The sequence below is a fragment of the Amphiprion ocellaris genome, chromosome 4, assembly GCF_022539595.1.
Source record: "Amphiprion ocellaris isolate individual 3 ecotype Okinawa chromosome 4, ASM2253959v1, whole genome shotgun sequence".
In the NCBI taxonomy this organism is placed as follows: domain Eukaryota; kingdom Metazoa; phylum Chordata; class Actinopteri; family Pomacentridae; genus Amphiprion; species Amphiprion ocellaris.
Genome location: NC_072769.1, coordinates 33,667,456 through 33,690,469, shown reverse-complemented (window position 1 = coordinate 33,690,469; position 23,014 = coordinate 33,667,456). Strand labels below are relative to the sequence as shown.

At 38.6% G+C, this 23,014-nt stretch overlaps 1 protein-coding gene across 4 annotated transcripts in view; it reads left to right on the top strand.

The window, feature by feature from the left end:
- rptor (regulatory associated protein of MTOR, complex 1) overlaps nucleotides 1-23,014 on the top strand; it is a 230,872-nt gene that overhangs the window by 191,205 nt on the left and 16,653 nt on the right. For 2 of the 4 annotated variants that reach the window (XM_023268573.3, XM_023268571.3), the window contains exons 23-29: nucleotides 3,291-3,394; nucleotides 4,895-5,072; nucleotides 5,626-5,736; nucleotides 13,222-13,327; nucleotides 19,169-19,283; nucleotides 19,387-19,511; nucleotides 20,295-20,396. In XM_023268573.3, the coding sequence (XP_023124341.2) occupies nucleotides 3,291-3,394; nucleotides 4,895-5,072; nucleotides 5,626-5,736; nucleotides 13,222-13,327; nucleotides 19,169-19,283; nucleotides 19,387-19,511; nucleotides 20,295-20,396 (841 nt within the window). Of the gene's footprint in view, nucleotides 1-3,290; nucleotides 3,395-4,894; nucleotides 5,073-5,625; nucleotides 5,737-13,221; nucleotides 13,328-19,168; nucleotides 19,284-19,386; nucleotides 19,512-20,294; nucleotides 20,421-23,014 lie in introns of all 4 variants that reach the window. The other 2 variants (XM_035947406.2, XM_035947405.2) reach the window with 1 other exon arrangement.

Sequence of the window (23,014 nt, the reverse complement as noted above, 5' to 3'; positions counted from 1 at the left end):
ATTAGCTTTAATGGTCAGGTCAGAGCTATGTGGAAACCGTAACACCGACAGACATTCAGAGATGGTAGAAACTGTTTAAAAGCAGTAATCAAGAACTGGGTGGGTTACTGTGTTTTCATGTCGTTCTGCTTCAGTTTAACTTAAACTCTGTTGCTGATTACATCTGTCTGCTTATCTCCTGCTCTCTGTGCTCTCATAAAGTGTTTTAATACAGCTGAATTCCCAATAAAGCTGTTTTTATTTACAGATTTTTCAATTTGTGTTGTCAGACAGCAGAACAAGTACGATATAGTGAGTGACTAAAATGCTTTATTAAGACTGTCATAACCAGTTCTGCAGCTAATATACTGATTTTATAACCGCACCACTGTATAAAGAAACTCAACAAACAGCAAACTGATAGCTCAGAGAGAAAATTAGAAGCAATAGAATGTCCTGGTCTTCCAGTTTCAGCAGCCAGGTGTTGAACTGTTCTGCTTTTTGCTACCAATCACAGATGCAGAGAGTTTTCTTCCTTTAGGAGGCAGAGACAGCAGCAGCTCATTGGTTTTTAGAGCAAAACAACCCATTTAGAAAAGCCCCAAGACCAGGGGTTATACAGCCATACAGTCAGTCAGGTGGAATGAAGCATCTTTGCAATTTTTAGAGTTAAAAGCTTAAAGACATACTGTAAGAATATATGAGACTTGAACTATTTTGCTGAAAAGGGGCACAATATGGGACCTTTAAATATTTTAATGGACTATGGCTTCAGTCTCCCATACTTTCTTCTCCTTGGTTTGTTAACATGACTCATGAGGGGAGATTATGACTTAAGAGGTCTGAATCGTCCAGTTTCCTTCATCTGACGCAGCAGATTTCTGTTACCACCAACCACATCTTCGTCCTTTAGCTCACCATGTATGACTCCACCAATCCCCACTCACCTTCACTTCCTCCATGTCATCAACATACATCAGTGCAGTGTCAGAGGTGCTTTCTCCAAGCTGTCTCAATAATTCAAAAAGATCATTCAGAGGGATTTTTTCCTGAGCCGTCATCCTTTTTCACAGCTGTATCGTGGCCTGTGTACACGAACTGGTTTGTTTGCTCAGTTCACTCGTTTTCCAGCCAATTAAAGATGGAGGAAGTGGGTTGAAACAGTAGAAACAAGCTGTTTCCCAGCGTGCGGCTGAGCAGCTGGTAGAGCCGATTAGCCCCATTTTCCTGCTAACGCCGGAGTTTTGCATATTACATTTTATGGAAAGCTTGTCAGCAGATAAGGCGTGTGGCCTCCTGCGCTATCATGATGTTTGTTTACCCCATGTTGACGATGAGCAAACGCTGATGAATAATCCATGACCGTGTTGCATAATGGCAGCATCTTAATTGATGAGCTTGCATCATAACATTCATATGTTCAGCGTGTGGTAAAAGGTGTTTAGTATCTCCGTTCCTTAAAGGTCCTATATGGTGAAAATCCATTTTTAATGTGCTTTGTATATGTATCGAGATATAAAATAAAGGCTGTGAAAATAGGAAGATGCTTACTACAGCAATTCTTCAAATCAAGCAGGGACAAGCAGTTTCAACAATTGTTTAAAATTACGGATGTCAACGTCATTTGTATTTGTTGCAGTTACACTGTGACTATTCTGGATTTAGTCAATGACAGTTTCCTACAGTATATCTGTAATTCTGTTTTGTCAAAATAATAGTTGCAGATATCTCAAACTTCATCATCAAAATATCTTAAAGCATGATGTAGATACCTTGAATTAAAACAGATTAAAGTTATCTTGAACTAGAATTAAAGCCAGTCAGAATTAAACTTAGATATCTGAAACTGGGATCCCAGCTAGTCATAATTCTGCAGCTAAATTTTAGTCGTCTGCAGTGAGAAAAGCTATTCTCATATACATATTTCATGTTTCTGTTGTGAGACAATGGAATAGAAATGATCACTGAAATGCAGTCGATTAACACTATGTTACCTAGCAGTCACTTCTGAACCATTTTCTAGCTTTTCTGGACTACAAATATATTAATTTTGTAACTGCAGTGTCTGACAACATTTGTGTTCTGAATTCAGTGACGTTTCCATGTAAAATGATGCTCAGAGAGAAAGTTCAAGGCAGTAGAAGCACACACTCATTCATTTCTGTGTCAGCTGCCATATGGTCAACTGTTTAGCTCTGTGCTGTCAATCACAGATACAGAGAGTCTTCTTCCTGAAGGGGGTGGGGACAGGACCAGCTCATCTGCATTTGAAAGCTACAGAGACTGAAACCCCTTTAGAAAAGTACTGAAACCAGGAGTTATACAGTCATGGTGAAATTAACCATCTTTGCAGTGTTTAAGCTACAAAATGATTACCACTCATCCAGCCAATGTCTGGTAATGTAGTTTTTTAAAGATCTATTTGTGTGCTGCAGTGCAGATTTCAGCTTTGTCATTATAAAAGTCTGTTTTATGTGCAGAGTGTATGTTGTCTTCACACACTCTCACTGCTACTCTTTGTTACCATGTATTCTCCTTGTATTTTGTCGGAAATCACCACATCCTTTATCTCTTCATCTTTTTTAATGCTCTTGTCATCGTATTGATCTCACTGTGCATGAGTAGAAATGCTGCTTCGATTAGCGATAGAGCTATTTTCCATTATAACATTGTGAGTTGCCTTTACATCTGATTTGTTTCACTTCCAATTGCCTTTTAATGAAGCACTAACAGCTAACTCTTGTAACGGATGTCTGCTCCCCGTCACAAATGCACTATATTGTATGTGTGTAAACTTTGCAATGAAAAACTTTTCTCTTTCCCTGTCAGCCTTTTAGACGCACTCACAAACAAATGCTACTCGCTCCAATGTTGTAATTAGCATAGAAATCAGATGAAAGGCAATCCCAGATAGTAGAATGTGTTTGCTTGTGTTAACTGGATTTACGCTGCACAGTTTTCTCTCCACCTGGCTCGAGTAAACAACAACTCTGCTATTCATCAGTGACGCTTTGCCTCTATTGTCTTTATTAAGTTTACCCCTCCCTTGTGCATAGCCATTAGATATCTCACAATGAAGAGGTTATATTACCTGCTTCGCTTAATGGGCTAAAGTTCCTCGCAAATTTAGGAAAACTTTGTAAAGTGGTGCACTTTTCATGCAGCTACAGCATAAAGGAATATCCACATTTTGGATTTTGCTACCAATAATCCTCAGATTTCTCTCTGAAAAAGCTGGAAAATCTGGATTTGTACATTTCAACCTTGAATTCCAAGTATGCTCATGAACACGATGACTGTTTTCTCCTCAGGCGACCATGAACGCCAGGCCTCAGAGGATCCTGGACTCAGGATCGCTCACGCAGTCGGCCCCAGCTAGCCCCACCAGCAAGGGCACACACATCCACCAGGCAGGGTGAGGACGGATCTCTCACACACATCAACACCATCATACACGCAAAACTCATTACAGTAAAGCCCCCAAAGCATATGCATCATGTATACAGCCCACTTAGCCTTCCTGTTAGCAAACAAAACATGCATCATGTCTGGCAGGATAAGTGCATTGTGGCAAAAACATCCCTTCTTACTAAATATTGTATAATAGCTGCATGAATTAAAGCAAATTCAAATCGTTGATTAAACCACTGAAAACACATCCAAAGGTTATTAAAATGACACATTAAAGAGTTTCTTTTTTTCTGCCTTCACACTCTGAACCCCAAGCAGTTTGTGGGAATTTTTTTTTATCTACTCGTGTCACGTTTTTACTCACTGTGGTCTCCTTTTTTTACTACAGTATAAAGTCCTGCACCTCTATGGAAACAGCACAACCTTGACTAGAAGTAGGGAGAACTCAGACATGTCTGCTCTGTAGTATAACACAGTTATAATGCCACAAAGCATAACATAAGAAAAAATGAAGGCTGGATTTCTTTGATCATTGATTTTACAAAAACTGGAATCAACATGTACAGTAGTTTTCCAAGTGCTCACAGGTGTTACCAATACTAGAGAAATGGTTCTATGTAGTATAGATATTTTACTGCTTACATTTTTAATTTGTTTTCTTACTTGTATCTGCTATCTGCACTATGTATATACAGTCTGCACTCTAGCCAAAAACTCCTCAAATTTTATCATGTGATTGTTGGCCACAACGGGTGAGGGATGAATGAATATAGACGGGTGAGGCGAATTTACATATTTATAGAAGGTGTAGAGTTACATCTAAGCCATTTTAAGGCATGAAGGGATTATTGTCATGAACAAAAAATATCTAAATCTGGAAGTTTGATACACAGAATGACATTTTTGCGGGTTTAATCAATGACTAGAGGAAGACGTTAATGCAGAATGTGAATAATTTGCATATTTATTTATCACCTGTGTTTCTAAAAATGATTTTCTCTGTATTTTTCTATACATAAGAAGCCACTGTCAGACTGTCAATATGCGAATAGGATACAAGACAATACAGTTCCTTTTATTGTCTGCAAATTTTGCAACAAAATGAATTCTTAATCTCTCAGTGCATTATGAACGAATAAATGTATGTTCTATCAATAATAATAAATGCATGTTGTGTCACAACTTTAAGTCTTTCAAACAATATTTTTAGAGAAAAGCATTGTTTTGTTTAGTCTTGTTATCTAATTTTTTTAGTTAGGAAAAGCAGTCATTTCACATTGATAATTCTACACGGTGTCCGTATTGCTGAAAGTAGATCCCCGCTGCATCTTGTACATCTAAAACAGACCATCCTGCATTACACTGACAACGATTTTACAGTTTGGCTTTTTCAGAGATTTCCCGTGGTCACATTTTGTTGAATTATTTCCAGAGAAAAGTGTTGTTTTGATGTGATACAGTTTCTGTAGAGGCCTATCCTCACCTCACCCGTCTGTTCCTGCAGCGGTTCTCCACCGATGCCCAGCACCAGCAGCTCCAGTCTGACCAACGACGTTCCCAAACCCCCCACCAGAGAGCAGCCGACCACCCGGCCTCCATACACCCCCACACTGGGAGGACAGGCGCCCCACTCCCACCAGTTCCCCCGAACCCGCAAGATGTTCGACAAGGGACCAGAGCAGGTGGAGGAACCCTAATAAACCCTTCAACACAGCTGGCAGGGAACATTCCCACCACACCTCATAACATTACCTACAAGTTCTAACAATTTTTTGAAGTAAACCTTAAGTCAAATGTTCAAAGACCTTTTTAAATAAGTTTATATTTCCAATTTGTTCCTATAATATAATGTTTTAATGTCAATTCAGGAACACAGATGATGCTCCGTTTAGACAATAGAGGAATGTTCTCAAACCACCATTCCAGATGTTACCGAGTGTTTTGCGGCTATTGTTGCGTAAACACATGCAGAATCTGTAAAACGTTCTCACGGTGTTCCACAATGTTTTCTAACAAAGGAAGAATGTTTTCAGTTTCAAGGGCATAACAGTCTCACAATGTCATCACCAGACATGTTTAGAAATCTTAAGTTATTCCACCTTCTAGAAGAACATTCTGGGAACTACAATAAAACTTCCCACTGAATACATTAGTAGAACTTTCTTAGAGCGTTTTTGTACAGAATAACTCTCGCTGTGAAATCACTGACAGCGTTTTGTGTGTTTTTGTATTCAGGCGGCTGAAGACGGCGATGAACCGGGCGGTCACAGGAACTACATCAGTGCAGCTCTGCAGACGGGACTCTGTGATTGGAGCGCCAAGTACTTCGCTCAGCCAGTCATGAAGGTCGGTGTTTCTCTTCTCTTTTCCATCCTTGTTTATTTTTTTTATATTGATATCCCTCCTCCATACCATTTACGTCAGATCGTAGTCCTTGATGTAAAGCTGTATTCATATTCAGCAATAAGGCACGAGGCTCTGCTTCACCCCGAAAAGAGAAAAAATAAAGCAACACGCCTGGTAAATTATTGCTCTCATGAAATGCAGCAATCGCACGAATTTATTGACAACAGAAAAAGTGCAAATCTATCTTTTTTTGTTTAATAATTTAAAGACATTTTTCACATTATTCTCCCGCTAAGCAATCTAGTTTTTTTAACAACAGCTTTAAAGCAGTTGCTAGGCAACAAGGAAGTACTGACATGACAGGTAATTTTCCGGTTTCATGTATTTATGTGAATTGATGTCATAAGTTCGTATTCATCATGAATTTTGCAGTGTTTTACAGTAAGGCAGTGATAGTGGAGTCACTGTTATTTATACAACACCTTTAAAACAGCAGATATTGACTTAAAGTGTGTCCCATTGCAGAAATATAAAAATATGTGACAAACTTACCTAAATAATTTAAAGATTAAGGTTGAGACCCAACAATATTTTATATTATGTAAATTTACCTAAATAATGAATACTCAACTTGCAGCCCACATTCCAGATCAGGCAGTTAGTTTGACAAGAAATCATTTATAAAAAAAAAAATTTAAAAAAAAAACATTAGTCACGATGTTAGTCAAGATGTTTGATGCTTGTATTTATACCTGACGATTATTTTTGTTTGATTATTAACCCTCTGAAGCTTCCGCAGTTTCTGGGCTTCTTTTGTGCTCCTGTTACATTTTTACTCACTGCGGGAGGAAGAACTCAGAATGTCCTCACTGTAGTATGATAGTTATAAGGCTATAAATCATAAAAGAAGTTTTTAAAAAATCTGACAAAGGACTGGACTGGAACTGCAGTAAAATATCTTTAAATATTTATATTACAAAAATTGAAAAAACCTTGAATCAACTTGTACAACATTTTTCCAAGTGCCACCATGTTTTTAATTTCTTTTACAGAATCGGATTAGAGTAAACGGTTTAAGTTTGACATTTTTTTAAAATGGGACACCTAGAATAAAATTATTTTGGTTGTTTCCCAACCAAACTGCATCACAGATACGCAGTTTTCCAACGATCCTTTCTGTTCTTCCAGTTTCTGGCTCTGATAAATCATGTAATTTTTTGCATCATTCTTTCGAAAGACAATGTGCTTTTTAAAATCATCTGGCGAGGGCGCTTGGATAGCTCAGCTGGCTGGGCGGGAGACCCATGAACAGGGGCTATAGTCCCCGACGCAGCCGTCATGGGTTCAAATCCAGCTCATGGCAGTTTACTGCACTCTTCTACCCATGTTTCCTAATAATAATAACTAAAAAAATAAAAATTAATCATCTGGTGAGTTTTGGGGTTCAGAGGGTTTACTGGACTTGAGCCTCTTTTGTTTCATTTTGCAAAAGGGGACACCGAGCAAAACAGGTGGAGTAACTCTAGATTACAGAATGACCAAAACATCCCAGAACATACACTCCATACTGACATGATATTTAGTATGCTAAACTACCATGTCCAAAACCTTAGCATGAATCCGGTGGAATGTAAACTGCTTACTATTTCTAGGAGAATATCACAATGTGCAGGCATTAGACATTAAACCAGCATTAATATCCATCATGTGTAACTCGTGTAACACTGTAATGAGTTGGCAGTTCCTTCTGAGATCAGGTACGTTGATACCGGTATTGGAAAAGGGACTGAGGTTGATGGGTTACCATGGTAACTCATCTCTGACTGACACTGAGGATGTCAGGAGGTGACATGTTAATAGGTTAAATAGTGTGTCTGAAAACATGCACACTACAGGTTATTCACACAAAAATACGTTAAACGATACTATACGTTTTGAGTACGTGGACACAGCCTGTGTTCCAGAATTTATTTTACAGAAGAGCTGTTCTATAAAAACCAACAGGGCTCCACAGAGAGAAAAGGTGCCTGCTGCTTCCACAAAATGTCTTTGCTGAATAATTGAGCTCTCTAAGCTCCATAATGTAAATCCTCCCAAGTGAAATTTTAGATTAAAAGAAGAGCTTTTTACCGTGCGCAGTGGTTGGTGCCTAACTTTATAATATTAAGTCAAGCCCCCATCTGTTTCAACAACCCAAACGTGTTCTAGGAGAAAAGATGAATGGTCTCGGCATTTTTCTTTACAGTTAAGCAAAGATGGAGGGAAATGTTCATAAAAGAGAGTCGAGCGTGAGGAGAAAATAGAGAGTTTGTAAAGTAGACAGAGACAAAGTGAAGTCAAAGATTTTAATAAAATAAAATATTTACACACATGCAAAAAAAGAGAAAAGTGTTTTTTGTGAGAGATGTTGGAAGTGAAATATTGAAAAGTAGGGCAGACTTTGAGGGGCAAATAGAGGTGGGTGGAGAGTGTAGGCGAGAAGGAAAAACCGAAGTGTTAAAAGTGAAGTCAGTATAAAGAAGCGACGGCAGGATGAGCGGCATGAAAGAAAGACGGAGCCAGAAGTGGCAACAAAAGGTGATGAAAAGCAGCGAGATGACTGGATGGGAAGAGAGCGAACAGGAGGAGGAGGAGAAGCGAATCAGAACGCTGCGTTGGCAAAATTTTGAGTGCTGCCATAAAACTCGACTCCATTACAAAGCTTCGCTGTTTGTGTGTGAGTCTGCATGCAGGTTATCATATCACTGTGTCAGCAGCACAGCACAGAAATGTTCGTTTGAGTGTGTCCACCTCTACGAGTTTAAGGAGCAGCCAGGACACTGAAGACTCTTCACAGGAGAGACTGATGGAAAACATCCACAGCTGCAGGTTCATTTTTAACAGAACAAGAAGTGTTTGGTCAAAAATATCTGGACATCCATGGTCATATTTTTTTATCTGGATCATTTTTTACTGTTTTGTTTTGGCGCCATGACTCCATTTAAGGGGAATCTTCACATAACACCATGCAGAGACATTTTAGAGCCCATGTTATGCACATTTACTGGTGTATAATTTAGTTTTTGGGTCTACTAGAGTATGATTACATGCTTTAATGTTAAAACCACACTATGTTTCCTCAGACTGCTATATTCCTATGCCCTTGATCTGAAACGCTTCATTTTTGATTCATTCATTAACCTTTATTTACCTCCAGAGAGGTAACGCTCATTGTCAAACTGATTTATTAAGACAATAATTAGCAAGAGTGAAAACAACAGAAGATGGTTATATTTAAAAGCATTTGTAGTCTGTAATTGTAGTTGTGTTCAATTTGATCCTTTGCTTCTAAATGTTCCAGGTGTCTGCAGCACATTCGGCTTTAGCCAGCTGCTTCAAGGAGGGACACTGAGCCTTTTCCATGAACCTTGTCACAGACAAAGCCAACACAAGTAACCATGGTAACCGTGCACAAATATGGTGACAACTGTGGCCTTATCTAAGTGCATATATGATAAAAGAAATAATAATGCAAAAGTGCGATTAATATTGATTTAAAATTGCTGAAAACTCGACTCAAATGTATTTAGTTTTTGTTGGCTAAAACACATGAAATCAAATGGCTACATTTTCCTTCAAACTATTACACGTTATTGTCAAAAGACTACAACAAAACCAAAACCAGTTGTCAAAGTTAACACTGTGAGTAGGGCGAGTGGAGAGCACCGATTCTGTTTTAATGACCAAAATAAATCTGCACATAATGGCGGCATTGGAGCACCAAGACACCACAGTTTATCTTGTTTATTTCGTATGTTCTCACCCAGGATGTTACAGTAAAACCGCACATTACAGATGATTAGTTCAAGGAATGACAATTTTATTTTTTTTGTTCCGCTTCAACACTTTTTGCTCATGATAAATGTTGCCCTTTTGGCCATTTTTACTTTTAAAAGACAGCGTGCTCTTCCATGTGAGGACATGAGCTTTATACCAGCATGATATTTAGTATTTTAACCCTGTATGTAAGACTTTGTACTACGTCCAAAACCTTAGTATGGACCCAGTAGAATGCAAACTTCATACCATTTTCAGTCAAATATTACAACATACAAGCAAAAGACATTGTTAAAATACCAATCATACCCAACACTACTTCCTAGTGGTCACAAAAATATGTTTTGTCCCAGTGCCTTATAATCACACACATGGGCGTCCACATACTTTTGGCCATGCAGCGCTGCATGCTATATAGACTTTACTGCATATCCACAGTGTGCAGAGCTCTGTGCAGGAGTCTCACACACACATTCTTCACCTCAGGGTCTCATTATACGTTACATTAGCAGCTGACACAGTGCAAGACTCCAACCCTGAGAACAACAGTATCTACTGCCTCTTACCTTGGTGCACACACACACACACACACAACACACCACGTATATATATATTTATATTTATATATATATTTATATTTATATATATATATATATATATATATATATATATATATATATATATATATATATATATATATATATATATATATATATATATATATATATATATATATATATATACATATATATATACATATATATACATATATATATATATATATACATATATATACATATATATACACACACTCCTTCCCTCTGAGCTGTGGGAATACGTCAGTCCGACTGCTAAATCTGCCTCCTTTCAGGCTCGGTCAGGCACCATAAACCCCCGGAGACGTGACATGTGAAGTACCTGACTTGACTACACACTTTGTTTCCTCACGCACACACACACACACACGAATGTACTTCTTCACCAGCTGCACTCTGAGGTGTTAAAACGTGTGTTGTCTTTTCCCTAATAGCAACACACAGCGAGCGAAGGCATTACAGGAATATTGATGACAAGCAGTAGTAGTGGAGCCGCATGGCGCTATAGGTCTGTTTAGCATTCAGCTGGCGTGGGAGGAAATGTGCTTCATAAGCCAGTATTTATTGTAAAACCGCACGTTTACAGTCACAGTCTGGCTCTGATGTTTATTCACAACAGCACATCTTTAATTTATGACTTTAATATATTCAGCAGAAAAATGGCTGCTTTATACGATACTCTGCATATTTAAGAGAGTCATTCTGTGGAATAAATTTGTGGGGCCGGTTTTGTTACGTAAGAGTTAATAAAGTTAATATTTCCCCTCTGTGCACTAGATGTGATGAGATGTGATTACATGAAGTGAACCTGATACCTTGACTCATTATCTCTTTAACCGCATGAGCGTCACTTAAGATCGTCACTGCAGAAGTAATCTGAGATGATACATTGAGGAGAAAAGTTTTTTTTTTTTTTATTCTTGTGAAGGTGCAAAGTGTCTGAATCTTAAAGGAATAGTTTGATATTTTGGTAGACTTCTAATAATAGTTGTCTGTGTTCACACTGTAAGTCTGGTCAGTGCAGATTTATTACTTAGATCTGATTTGTTTCTATTTACATTAGTGTTATAAGGTTTTGGGCGCTTTTTGCTTTGAACTGAGAAATGTCTTTTTTGTCTTTGAAAGTTATAATGCTGTAGATCTTTTAAAAAAAAAAAAGAATAAGCAAAAGTTGAATTTCTTTGAATATTTGTTTTACAAAAATTGGAAGAAAAAAAATGTACAACATTTTCCAGATGCCCACAGATGTTACCAATGCTGTGAAAAAAATTGTAGCTCTATATACTATGGATATTTTCTTACCTATTATTTTTTTACACTGCCTCCAATTCAGCTGAGAACTCCTTGAATTTTTGTCGTGTGACTGTTGATTGCAGCTGTAGCTCTTAATGCTTTATGGTTGCAACAAGGAGTGCAGAATTTTTAGTTTTTGCTCCGCCAAGAAACGTGGCGGAGTTATCTGACGATCGGTGTACGTTTGTCTGTTTGTCTTTCTGTTCGCAACGTTACTCAAAAATGGAATAACGGATTTGGAGGAAATTTTCAGGGAAGGTCAGAAATGACACAAGGACCATCTCAATAGATTTTGGCAGTTATGCACCTTAAAGTCTGGATCCACGGATTTGTTAAAGATTTCTGCATCTTTGTGAGATAGCAGCACAGCATCACTGTAACTATGACAACAAGTGAACGCTACGTCAGCTGATTGCTGACGATCACATCATTGTGATCCTGCTACAGATCCACCGCTGCGGATTTATCGGGACTTATCTGTTGGAAATCATATGACTGAGCAGCCTTGACAGAGTACTGTGCTCTCTGAGTGCTTTTCCTGTTTACAGAGTGTGATTAACGAAATGATTCATTTCTTGGCTAATTTTTAAAATGAAAAATAAATTTATTTAGATTTTTTCTATCACTATTTTAAGCTTAGATTCGATTAGCAGCATGAACAGTTAGTTCAAGGACTGTTGGAAAGTTGAAAATCCAACTATGCTTTCTGTTTTTACAGATTCTGGCTCTGATAAATGCTGTAATTTGGGGGATTCTGTTAAAAATACATACATTTCAAATTTGAATTCTAATTCGTAAATAAGACGTGTAGAAAAAACAGATTTTTATAAAATATAAGCTTAGATTTAGTTGACTTTCCCAATTCACCACCACAACACAGATGATTAGTTCAATAGCCATAGCAAAGTAGAAAATTGGATACTTCTTTGTGTTTTTAACTGCTTAGAGTTTAAACAAATGTAATTTAGAGTTACACACAAACATCAAACAAAGTGAGCTAAATCTGAAGCAAAAATCTAAATGTTGAATCAAATCTATAAAAATCTAAATAATAAAGATAAGGTAGATACACTTGATGAACACAGTTACAAGGTTGAGTTGAAATCAATAAAATCAATCCAAGATTTAAAAAAAAAAAAAAATCTAAGAATAGGTGCATAATGTGACCTTAGTGTAATTTCTTTCTTATTTTCTGAAGTCTTTGGTTAAGTGAATCGGTGCTGTTTGAAGTTCTATTTCCAGTTCTTATAATAACCCCGGTATATAAACAATGCAGGTTACAAAATATTTGTAAAACCACTTGTACAAATGTTGAGAGAGAAGCAAACACACTTTAATCAGGTCTCAAAGATCAACACAAGTGAGAAACTCTGAGTGTAGCCATGTTTGTTTACTAGAAAACGGTTTCTCTCCCTCATGTTTGATGTCATTTTTTATTTTCCTCATATCACACACAACTCAGACTCTTTGGTCTGTCGAGACTCACTGATAAACACCAATTATCCAGAGAAGAGTTCTGGTTCTTCTAATAAAGGAGGAAACTTAGAGCCATTGTTTGGTGCAGCGGCCAGTGAATGTTAAAAAAACGATCAAGACAGAATTTGAATTTTGTGTTCAACTTTGAAATTTAAATTGTGCTTTGAGCAAAAGTGTCACACACTTTCGCTCAGTTAAGGCTCACAGAACAGAGGACAGACTTCCAGGGTGCAATATATTAATAGTTCAGAAATGTTCCAAGTGAAGTGATGAGTTGTGTTATTTATTTTGTTCACCTGGTCAGATCCCGGAGGAGCACGACCTGGAGAGTCAGGTGAGGATGGAACGTCAGTGGAGGTTTCTGAGAAACGCTCGCGTGAGACGACAGAGTCGAAGCATCACACAAAGAGGTTAGTGGCCTGCACAGTAATGAAATCACACACTTTTTACGAAGACTTTTCTGTGTGGCACGAAGAATCTTTTTGTTTATTTAAGGCGAGACAAGGCTTTACTGGTCCCTGAGGGGAAATTCACATAATAGAATTTCACGGGTGGGAGGAACTTGGACTGCACTTTAAATGAAGAACTCAAAGATATTCGCAAAAATTCAATTAAACTGATTTGAATTCAAAATATCATCCCAGATTATAATCACTTTGGCATTACATGATACGAGCAGTCTTGCATCTTATAAAAAAACCAAAACATAAGCAAGCTCTGTGGTAGCATCAGCACTGAGATTTTGCCAGAATCATGTTTTAATTAGATGCTTATGGAACCTTAATAAGGACAAAATGAGGGTGAAATATGGACTGTACAAAAAGAAAAGTCTACTATGAGTTAAGTCAGTCAAATAAAGAATTTAAAACATGTTTAACTTTTAAGTACCGTGTGAGTATTGTGCTTTCGGTAAAAGTATGAAAGATGCATTTAAATTATTTAACCAACTGAACCTCAGATAGTTTCTGGACCTTTTTTTGCTCATGTCACATTTTTCTTTACTGTGGGCACATTTTTCACTGCAATATAAAGTCCTTCACCTCCATGGAAACAGAACAACCAAGAAGAAGGATAGAGAACATAGAAATGTCTTCTGTGCAGCATGATGCCATTAATCACATTTATATAAGAAATGCATCAATAAATAAAAAAAAATAAGTAAGCACATAAAAAAAGGTGAATTTCTTTGATGACATATTTTACAAAAAATGAGAACATTTAAACAGTGTTTTTCAAAATGTCCACAGGTGTTAGTAATACTGGGAAAAAAAATATACACACTGTAGATATTTCACTAGTTTTTACTTCATTTTTAATTTGTTTTCATACTGGCCTTCTCTCTTTTCTGTGTAAACACAACCTGCAGTTCAGGCAAAAAGTCTCAGAATTTTTGTCATGTGATGTGACTGCCAGTCGCAGCTGAGCTAGTAATGTCTTAACGGTTACATCAAGCGCAGAGGTTTTTGTTCTTTACAGAATGTAGTTACTGCAAACAATTTGTTTTTGACAGATTTTTAAATGGGGCATGTAAAATAAAATAATTTTGATTAATGTCACAATTTTAGTTTTCTGACAGAACGGTTTTCTCATGACTGATGAGTAGCTCAAAGATCATCAAAAAGTTCAAAATCTGTTATTTGCTTTTTTAAAAAAGCGTTCTTTACAGATGATATGCTTTTCAAAATCACTCACTTTTAAGCCAAATTCAGCAAATTTTACCTGAGACATTTATGTGCCTTTTTGATCCCTAATCAACTGAAAACTGCACAGGGGAAAGCAATTTTGTTTATTCAATAAGAGTCGGAGGTACCAGAATTGAACCTTGAGGGACTCCACCTCTACTTCGATCCACAATTCCTAAAGGACAAATTAGTCTCCGTCCTAGATGATCAAATTAAGTCTGACTTCTGTGGTCAGATCACAGGAGCTGAGATTCAGCCAGAATCATGTTTAATTGAGTGTCTTTGGAGCAGAGTCTGGATGAAATCCAGAAAACCAACTGAGACGCACACCAGGATTAGATACTGCAGCTTTTGTGAGCGAGTGTGCGCATGTTTCACAGCGATGAGAAGATGGATTGAAGCCGATCCACAGCTGGAAACTTCCTGCTTTCTGACTCACAGGACTCCCCCCCAAACACACAGACACACACAGAATTGCACATTAAAGAGCCTGGGGAAGCAGCCTGCAGACTCCCACAGCGAAGTTATCCCCTCCTCACAGAGAATCGCTAACACCCCCGACGTCAGCAGCAGCCGCCTTCACACACTAGAGCAGACACTTGCACCAAGTCACGAGGCAAATGGCGTCAGAGCTGAGGTTTGCTCACGCACACGTCTCTCCCCTCTCTCTCTTTTTTTTTTTAGCTCCATCATTTAATCATTGAATTTCCCTCACAGTTTTCTGAGAGAGAAAGGACTAGGGTTGCCCTCAGTCTGTCCAGAGAGAGAAGAGGAGGCAGCAGAGATCGAAATAGAAAAAAAGGTGATATTTTAGCCTGTAAACCTGATCTGACTGGAGTTTTTCTTTTCTTCTTGATGCACAGCATATTTTCAGATTTTACAGTAGTTTTTTTTTATCGACTATGCTGTCAAACAAAACACACAAAAGCAAAAAAGCTGGTGATCTTTCCCAGCTTTTAAACCAAAATCCTCAGCTCTTCATCCCAAAAACTGCTTTCTACTGAGATGAATTGATGATGGTTTTTTTTGTTGTTGTTTTTTACTCATTCTTCTTCATCTCAATATTTCAGTTTTGAAAGCGAGGTCATGTTGCCAAGGAAAGGCATGTGTTGTTGCCATGATGACATACGGTACTGCAGTTGTATCAGCGTCTTTGTACAATTACTTACTGAAGTATACAGCGAGACATTATTTCCGTCTCAAATCTTCTACTGTCCACTGAGTCATATATTTTACTCCTTTGCATTCTTTTCCCCAAGTCTTCACTTTGCAGTCCTTTAATTTTTTACTTTTTACTATTTTGAAATTCTAGTATATAACAGCAGTGTGCAATATCACTTAAATGTCAAATGATTTAGAATTGTATAATTTCTTAATATTTGCCTTATTTCTAAGCTGAACAGGGGAGTATTTCCTCTCATTAACAATCAAAAACAAAAAAATTAGGAAGACTATATTGAAAACTACAAAGTACAAAATCAATGCAACAAAGGTGAATCCGCTGTAATCATTGACATAAAAATTGTGAGTCTAACTGCATTAACTTGGTTCTAAAATTGGCTGTAAACAGCAGAACTTTCCTAATTGTGGACCTATTCACTGTTCCTATCTGCGTGTTTACATCATGGTGCCACATAGAAGAGAACTGCCAAAGAAATCTGAAAAATCTGATTGAGATTTAACAAAGATGGAAAAGGATACAAGAAGATCCGTTAAAACACATTTTCAGTAGAAATCAGGAGGTATAGAAACATAGTACCACTATTCAGTGCTGCAGTGACCATCGTCCTAAAATGACTTTATGAATAGTGAACTACTTTCACGACCTAGCTCTGAAAAACTGAAATTCTGTGGATGCCGTATGAATATTGGGAGCACATTTTTTGGTCAGATCAGACCAAGATAGGGTCGTTCAGCTCAGTGTTTAGTATGAACCTGGGCAGGAAGACCACAGTGAATGCATAGTTCTGACAGTGAAGCACGGACATGGAAAGGTGATGACATGAGACTGTAAGAGTGCAAAGGCTTTGGGGAGATGATATTTATAGATATTACCATGATTTTCTGTAGATATACCAAAATACTGGCTGACAAGTTGAAACAAGAATTTCTGAGGGAAAAACTAAATTAAATCTATGACCTGGACAAGTATGTCACCTGACTTAGACATAACCCCTAAAGCAACGAACACCTGAACCATACAAGCAAAATCTAAAGGGGAAAAATTATAAAAATGTGAGTTCATGTCATGTCGTGTAATTTTGAAACAGGCTTAATCTCACACATATTGTCTGCTTTAAATACTCACTAGTATATCATGTATTCATCAGCCACTGATGAATATATCTACAACAATTTAATCTGTAGTTTAATAGATGTTTGCTAAAAACTACAGTGCCCAAAGTTGCCAAATTGTCACCGATTTAAAAATTTTTCCATCATCAGGCTTGGATCCTGCAGAATAATGTCTTCAGGCTATCTGACTTTGGCATATTAACCAATCTGGTGAGCCCCGAAGCACCTAGCCAGTATCTTTGGTATTCTGGGATGTTCCAGTAGATGCAAGTTGAGAGAAATAGCCAAGTTTGCAACAGTATTGAACCTTAAAATAAGCTTTGTTGCATATCTCAAGTGATTTTCCACTTCAGTTTCAGGTTGATATGCTTTCATTTTCATCACTGTTAATATACAAAAGCCCAGTAAGGAGGAGATGGTGACAGCAGCTGGCACTGGTCAAACGGAAAGGGGAATAGCATGAAAGCAGAGGAAGGATGTCAGCAAAAAATCTATTTTGGTCTTTTTTTATTGCCAGGTCAAAAGCTGAACAAGCAACAAACCGAAAGTCCCTGAATAGAAATAAAATCGCAAGACTAACTCGACTACATGAAAACTAACTCCATAAGTCCCTGTCAACAGGAGAGAAAAGGGAATCAAACTAAAATGTCTGGTCTCCTTTACAAAGCTTGCTGGCAAGTGTTAGAACATAGACGTAAAGGAGAAAAAAACAAGACCAACTTAAATAAACTCTCACGACTCCTGACTTCACCCTGGCATCGAAACAAGAGAACTGGGTACAAAGTATAAACAAAATAGGTTACACAAGTTCAGTCTCAATCATGAGGCCTAGAAGAGCAGATTCTCATGGAGGAGAGCAGCACTGCAGCTGAGGCCAATTCATACATTTCCTTAGTATCAGTACATTGTCACATTTAGCCCAGCAGCTGTGGCTATCTACTGGACCCAGCTGTACGAAAAGTTTAATGTCGATCAGAATAATCTGATCCCATCTTTTCTCTCCAGGATCAATTAATCCATCTTCATTTTGTGCCGGTTTTTCAGGGCAGCATTGAATTGGATCGCCTTGATCCAGATACAGACTTTTTCTGATTACCAAATCCAAACCCTTCGTCTGGAAGCAGGATAATGTAGATTTTTTCTAATCTTACAAAAACTTTTTGAGCAACCGACACTGAAGGATTGATCTGTGCTCTAACCTGGTTTCAGAATCCTTTTTTCACGTGAGCAATCCATTTTGAAGAGTTTATCCAATCCGACTGCCATAATCCAATAAGATTACATCTCAACAACTGGTGCTGGGAAACTGGGCTCTGAACTCGAAAAGAAAATATTAATTTGTTCAGTTTTTGCTGACACCTCTTGCTGCAGCAGGGTGGAAGTTAACCTGCACTTAACTCAGTGGTGGTTAAATTTACAGTCAGAAACTGTAAAAACAGAAAGAATTGCCAGATTTTCAGCTTTCCAATGGCCCTTGAACTACTCATCTGTATCTACTCATCAGCCTAGTATTGTGATGTTATTCAATAGTTCTTTTAGCTCAGTGTTTGGCCTGAAGCTGGCCAGCATTACCACAGTGAATGCATAGCTCTGACAGTGAAGCACAGAGGTGGGAGTGTGATGATACGGGGCTGCATGAGTGCAAAAGGTGAGGACGTTTATAGATACAATAAATATAGAGATCAGTTTTTAAAATCTAAGCCTAATATTGGGATATTTGATAGAAATCACTATGTCTCGTTTTGAAATTGGCAAAAAAAGAAAAAAATTGCATTACATGAATAATGAGTCTATGAAGCCCTTAGTAAATCAGCAGCAACCAACGGTCACTTGACAAAAGAGAACTGTCTATAAACAGAGCAAATAGGTGACAAGTATGGAAACAAATTATTTATTGAAATAAATACAAATGTATGGAGATATTGAGTCATCTTTTTTTTTTCCAGTATTGGAAACACCTGTGGCCAGTTGGAAAAATGTTATACATGTTGGTTTCAGGTTTTTCCAATTTTTGTAAAATGAATTTGAAAAGTAATGTTAAAGTTTTTCTTTTTTCATTATTTATGGCATTCTAACTTTGTCATACTGCAAAGAAGACATGTCTGATTCATCTCCCCTTCTAGTCATGGTGCTGCTGTTTCCATGATTTATGTTGCATTGAAAAATGAGCCCACAGTGAGTAAAAATGCGACAGAAGCAGCAAATATCCAGAAACGGCTCAGAGTTCAGCGAGTTAACCTGCAGCGCTTCTCACTCTTGATTTTCCCCTTTTAGGTGTTTCTCGTCTGGATGATCAAATATTCATCAACCGCAACCCCGGAGTGCCGTCTGTCGTGAAGTTCCACCCCTTCAACACCTGCATCGCTGTGGCCGACAAGGACAGCATCTGGTCAGAGTCTGAACGCTGCAACTGTTATAGACTGTTACGCAAACAATTCAGTTTTGTCCTTGGTTATTTTAAATGTTTAAATGAGTGTATATGTGTTTTGCAGCTTCTGGGACTGGGAAAAAGGCGAGAGGCTGGACTACTTCTACAACGGAAACCCTCGGTACACTCGCATCACCTCCATGGAGTACCTGAACGGACACGACTGCTCGTTGCTGCTCACTGCGACAGGTTTGAAGCATGAAATTAGAGAGAAATTTCCCTGAGTGAGCAGCTGAAACACTCAGACACCCACCGACACAGCAGAAATCGCAACGAGACTCATTTGTAGCATTAAACACTTGACTCTAGCACTCATGTGTATTCATCATCATTCATCAAAAAGAACAAAGCAATTACCCTCCGCTGGCTTCATCTTCTGAACCCACGGGAAAAGCAAGTCAACTTTAATACACACATTTGTTTTGTTTGCTCTTCAGTGTTTAAGCTGAGAATCAACCACCTGAAAAGCTCAGGGATTAATAAATTCAAATTTCATCTCAACAAAATCTAATGTGCACTTGTTCAGCTTTTCTCTGTCCGTCATGCTGTGAAGGATACCAGCGCAGGACATTAGTTATAAAAAAGATACAGCGTTAAAAGAAAAAAGTAAAGTGCGTAATATAAATCACTTTTATAGGGTGTAATAGCTTCCTCATCAGAGTGCACAAACATGTTTTATGTTCAGCTCGGTGCCTGGGCTGCAAAGCTTGTTAGGGTTAGACTCCTGCACTGAAGCAAAAGAGCTTTTTAAGATGCTGCTCTGCATTTTTCTTTTGAAGGAGTGTGTCCACTGTGGAGTCACGCTGTGTGTTTTGGAGGAGTTCAAGGTTTTTCATCAAATCTTCTGCACACTCACCTCCAAATCCATTAAGAATACAAGCGAGTGTCAGAGCTCCTCCTGGCCTTAGCCTTTGCTCCTCTCTGCAGCGCTTTATCCACGTTACTTCACTCCAGTGTCCCTTCTGTTTCCAGATGACGGAGCGCTGCGAATCTGGAAGAACTTCGCCGACCAGAAGAACCCTGAGATGGTGACGGCGTGGCAGGGCCTGTCTGACATGCTGCCCACCACCCGAGGTCAGCCCTCCACCTGCACCCACAGTAAAGATCCACGCTCTATTTTACTATCTGCCCCTTCAACCCACCCACCCATAATCCCACAGTACAGTCCGACCTGCACCCACAGACCCACTGTCCCACCCATCCCAGTCACATTTCCACATCTGCAGACCAGCTGTGAAACCAGTTTCTCTCTCTCAAGTTCTAAAACATTTAACTCAGGCAGTATTTGTTTTTGAGCGTCTGAACATTTTGCAGAAAATCTGAAATACATATCTGGTAAAATGAATTATTAACCCTCTGAACTCCAAGCAATTTCTGGGCATTTTTGCTCCTTTTGCACCTACTGTGGGATCATTTTTCACTACAATATAAAGTCCTGCACCTCTATGGAAACAACACAACCATTTGGACGGAGAGAGAACTCAAAAATGTATTTTGTGCAGTATGACACAGTTACAATGACATGAATCAAGCAATAAATAAAAACGCTTCTTTTTTCTGATGACATATTCTACAAAAGTTGAAAAAACTTGAAATCAACATGTACGTCATGTATGTCACAGATAAATAGATCTGCAAGTTTTTCTGTTTTTACACGTTCTTGCTCTGATAAATGGTGTCATTTTGGACAATATTTTAAAGCCTTTCAAACCTGCCGGCAGGTTTTGGGGTTCAGAGGGTTTATTATTATAAATGTGTGCTTTTAAACAACTGTGGATGAAGGTGCATTAGTTCTGAATTTGGCCAGAGAATGTATTTTTTTTGCCAACCATCCAGAGAACCATTCAGATTACTGAAAACATCATATTCTAGTATCAGTCTTCAGTAGAAGCGGGTCACTGTTGTCAGTTGGTGTGACCAGACACTAAACCACTACTAGAAATTTGGGACAGTTTGTGACTTAACGACAACCGAATTGACCCAAAGCAATCACATAAAAGAAAACAAGTGCAGCTCTACTTCCAGTTAAAATGTAGTTCCTTCAGTCAAAGCAAATTTATCTTAAAGTCTGCTGTCAGCTTCACCTGTCTCACTCTGTCACATCCACCACATCCATCTTATACGTGTCATAGCAGAGAAAGTTGAGGAAAGTTGCACCTGAATTCAAATTCTGGTTATTTACCTGCACAACATGAATCATGACGTGCAGCAGGTAGGTTTGATTCACTCTTTACTCGTCCGATTCTCAATGTCGCATCAGAATAACTGGTCATTTTAAACCTGGATGCTGGTGGCACACTTCCACGGTTCCTGTAGCCGAGTTATTCATAAATACACAATACCCACAGCACACACTTGTCAGAGTCTTCCCCACTCTTCTGTGTAGTCCAGGGTTTACCCATTTTCTCTTCCTGAACTCTCTCCGCTGCTCCACATTTTCCTGCCTCAGGGCGTTTCTCAGCCGCCGTTTCTGGGTCAGAGATGTTTTTTGGGGAAACCGTGACAGCTGCAGCAGGAAGGATTGTGTTGGATAAATGCAGTCATTAACTCCCACACTTTTTGGATTTTTCTTTGAAAGGAAAAGTGCCTCTGACGGCAGATTTGTTCAGGTAGACAACTTGCTAATAGTGTTTTTTTTTTCTTTTTTTTTTGGTAGAGAACATACAGAATCTGACAGAAATTTGACTAATTGGTAGAAACAAGAGCCGAGCTGTCAGGATGAGGTGTGGACTGCTGCACATCTCCGTCATTACAGAGACACCAGAGCTCAGCGTGGACCTGCAGAGAGGCGACACATTTAACTAACGTCACTGTCTGTCTGACTGTCGCAACAACAAAATCGCCCAGAGAGCTTTTCCCTCGGCAGAGGGCGATCACACTTTAACATTTAATGGTGCACTTCTTCGTGAAAGTGTCAGTTTTAATCTCAACAGCTGAGATGTTTCCTGAAAAAAGTTTTACCGAAGCTTCCGATAGCTCCGTTTTCCCTCTTGGCCCTGTTATTCACTTGGAACCTCTTTCACACAGAGGACAATAATTACAAGACTCTGTTTTGGATTCTTAAGTTTTTCAACCTCAGCTGCATTAATAATGCAGCCAAATATTACACAAGTTTGTCTTTGTGCTGCCAAAAACCTCTGTAAGATGCTGGCAGACAAATGTGCAGCGTTACCTGCAGGATCCTCACTCATCCCCATCATCCAGTAACATGCCTGTGTGTTGTTTCTCATCATCTCTGTGGACTGTCTGGCTTGTTGTTGTTACGTTGCTGGGTCTTTGATATTGTTTTGTGTTTTTTACCCCGTTTTTATATTCTTGAGAGAGGCTGAGCAAGGCGGCACGCATCCAGACCAACAAGTTTCGGCATCATTTCACGTGACAAAGTTAATATTTGATCACACAGAGCTTAATTCTCATGCAACGACACCCTGTAAGCTCTGTGGTCCGCCTCCACCCTCCCTGTTTATTTACTCTGTGGTGAGCTGGTGCAGACTCCACTCTTTGATCGCTGCTTCAGGAAACTGCAGCCTTGTTCACGCCTCTGCTGTCTGAATGCATGTTGAGGTAACACTGATGCAGCGCTGAGCGTCGCCTCACCAGTGTCACTTCTTCTAAATGTCTGGGAATGTTGGGTTCGGCATGCACGGGGGTTCTTGCTAATTTGTTGCTCGCTTTTGTTACGTTCTTCCTCT